Source organism: Arvicanthis niloticus, chromosome 6, assembly GCF_011762505.2.
Source record: "Arvicanthis niloticus isolate mArvNil1 chromosome 6, mArvNil1.pat.X, whole genome shotgun sequence".
In the NCBI taxonomy this organism is placed as follows: Eukaryota; Metazoa; Chordata; class Mammalia; order Rodentia; family Muridae; genus Arvicanthis; species Arvicanthis niloticus.
Window position 1 is genome coordinate 1,345,869 of NC_047663.1, and position 2,940 is coordinate 1,348,808.

At 55.6% G+C, this 2,940-nt stretch overlaps 1 protein-coding gene across 1 annotated transcript; it reads left to right on the forward strand.

Moving 5' to 3' along the window:
* Positions 1-388: 388 nt before the first annotated feature.
* LOC117709838 (testis-expressed protein 19.2) lies at positions 389-2,596 on the forward strand. The gene is made up of 3 exons (XM_034504231.1): positions 389-597; positions 896-969; positions 1,094-2,596. Exon 3 carries the CDS (start codon positions 1,184-1,186, stop codon positions 2,171-2,173), a length of 990 nt encoding a protein of 329 aa, XP_034360122.1. The 5' UTR covers positions 389-597; positions 896-969; positions 1,094-1,183; the 3' UTR covers positions 2,174-2,596.
* Positions 2,597-2,940: the final 344 nt, after the last annotated feature.

Here is a 2,940-nt window from a genome sequence, read left to right on the forward strand (position 1 = left end):
TTGAGCTCAAGGCTGAGCTCCGGAGGGAGGCTGCTGGAAACCTTGTATCTTATGCTTGGTTTTTCCTCTGAGTCCCAGACTCCTCTAAGAATAAATTCTACAAAGAATTTCTTTAAAGAGTCTGTTTAAGAACAAAAAGACCCAGAGAGGGGGAAACTGTGCTGAAGATGCAGCTGAGGGCCCGAGCGAGCAGTTTCCCAAATCTTAAAGAACTGAAGAGACGGGGAAGAATCGATCGTCTTTTCCAAACAAGATGGCTGCGGGCCCAAATCTGGGTCCGGGCCTTCAAGTCACTCGAAGGGACAGAATCAGGGAGGGGACATCGGGCTCCGCAAGAGCACGCGGGAAGCATGGGGCGCTGATGCGGGCAGGGGAGCAGCGCATGCGCGCTGTCGTGGCACCAGGCCGCACGTGCGCCTTGGGGACCAGAGTGACTCAGCTTCCTGCGGTTTGGGGGCCTCATGGGAGATATGCAAATGAGCTGGAGCATCATGGGCGTTGGGCCTTTATAAGGCCGCGTTGTTCACCCGCAGAGAGCAGAGAGCACTGGTCCTGCATCCATTACCTGGCCACCTACCTGGCAGCTCGGTCAGGGAGGTAAGGACGCCGCGGCCGAGCCGGGTGGCTGGGCCTGGGCCGGGTGGGAGTGCGGTGGGCAGAGAGGAGCGCCTGGTTTAGGCTTCCCGGCCTCCTCTGCTCGGTAGCCGGGCCCAAGTGTGAGGTTGGGCCTTGAGCCCTGAGGAAACTCCTGAAGTTGTGGGTGTGGGGAAAGCGCCCCAGCCTGTTCAGAGTGAGCAGTGAGCCCCGGGCTCCTGAGCCCCGACGCCCCCTCCTCCGTGGTCCCAGCAGCGTCCCCAGCAGGGGGAGCCAAACCTCATTTCCGTTGCCTTTCTAGCTCGCCAGACATTGTAGCCAGTGTGAAGCTGAGGAACTTTCTGGAAGCTCAGGCCTGCCTGCTTCTCCTGAGAGGTATTCACTGAATTCGTACCCAGTTCTCGTACCCCGTGTCCTGGAGCCCCAAACTCCCTAGACCTCCTACTGTGCCCCATGTTCTCCCGCCTCTCACATTCTCGACTTTTCCACCTATTTCTAGCGTCTATGGTCCTGTTGACCTGACCTCCAGAGACCCATCGAGCAAGTCTTCCTCTGTGTGTCCACTTAGCTGCAGAGAGACTTTCTAGCCATGTGTCCCCCAGTCAGTGTTCGCCATGGGGCCAGGGGCATGTCCTGCCTCTATCGAGCCTGGCTGTACCAGCTTGTCCATGGAGAACAGATGAAGATCTGCTTTGCTTGCTTCAAGGCAGCTTTCCTGGTCGTTAAGAACATGCTGGAGATGGGGGACTGGGAAGAGGAAGTGTGGGATTCTGAACCCATGGAGCTCTCAGAGACAGGGTCTGAGCCGGAGGAATGGCCCGGGCTTAGCTGGGGAGAGGGCCAAGGTCATCTGCCACATGGCATCTCTGTCTCGGCAGGTTCTGGGGCTGTGGCACCAGGTCTTGTAGGGGCAGAGGGGATAGGGCTGGGACCCCAGCCTGTGCCCACTGAGCTGGGGCCTCAGGAAGCTGTACCCCTGGATCTGGGTCCTGAGGATGCTGAGTGGACCCAGGCCCTTCCCTGGAGATTTGATGGCCTTTCTCCCTGCTCCCACTGGCTCATCCCTCCTCTGTCCTGGTGGGATATTTTCAATGTAAGCCCATCTCCTGGGCAACCTATATTATTGGAGTTGAGCCCCACCTGGCCCATGGACCCGTTGGAAGCAGAAGCTTGGTTGGTAGATCTGAAGTTCGTTTTCCTTTTGGGTGGCTTTGATGCCATCTGCTACATGCTGTCAATGACTCCCTGCTGGGCCGTGAGAACCCGTGTCCAGCGCTGGCAGGTGTTGCTGGACCCAGGTGAGGTGAGAGTGGCCCAGCTGCAGAATGCACCTGAACAGCAGGACCTGCACCGCTGGAAGCTAAGCATCCTGGAGTCCTCAGAGCTGGGGGTGGAGCTGGTGCCTGCTGACTGCAGCCTGCGGAAGGGAGGCTTCAAGGTTCACTCTTACTTGCCCTGGCACAATAGCACCCCAGAGGCCTGGAGCAGGGAGCCGGGGGAGAGGCTCCTTGTCACAGAAGTTGTATCTCTGAGGGAGTTGCCCTGCTTCCGTTCCCCCTCCCCTGATCCACACGACTAAGGGACTGATGCTTTTACCACCCCCCAGGACCTGTGAAGAGCCTCTCAGCCACAGGTTCTGGAAAATATCCATCATCTTGAGGGGAGGGTCTGGATCAGCCTGGGGTTGAGGCCTCAAGGAATCCTAGTTTAGTTGTCCTTAGTTGACTGTTCAGTGTTTGGAAGAATAGGCCCAGCTTTGTGTGCAGGGGGAAGGCTGTTATGTATTATGGGGATGGGCCACTGGTCCTTCCCCAGTTCTGCCCTAGTTCAGGTGGGGACACTAGAAGTGTGCCACCAAGTCAGGTTGGTTGACCCCTGTATTCTGCGCTTGGCTCTTTCTGAGGGGCTGTGAGTCCTGGATTCAGAATTGACTGCTTGTGCTGCTTGTTCAGTTCCTGCCCTGTGCATGTTTCTGTTTTAATAAAGTTATCAGTTTTCATAGAAGCGTTTTACAGTCTCTTCATTGGGTCCCAATGGGTTGTCTCCTCCTGGGTGAGTTAGCTTAAGATCCCACAGAGCTGGCAAGGGGACCCTGGGTCTGGTCTGTTTGCTGGGTCATATGGTAAGTTTGTCTCAAGTGTAGCAGCCACATCTTCATAACCTGAAGAGGCAGTTTTTTTTCTGTGTGTGGTTGAGTAGGTCTTATCACACAGATTGACGGATAGCACAGGTTTGCAATCCCAGAAGTAGCATTGGAAGCTTAAGGTCATCTGTATCTCCATGCTGAGTTTGAAGCCAGTCAGGGCCAGTGATAGCCACTCTCAAAAAAAAAAAAAAAAAAAAAAT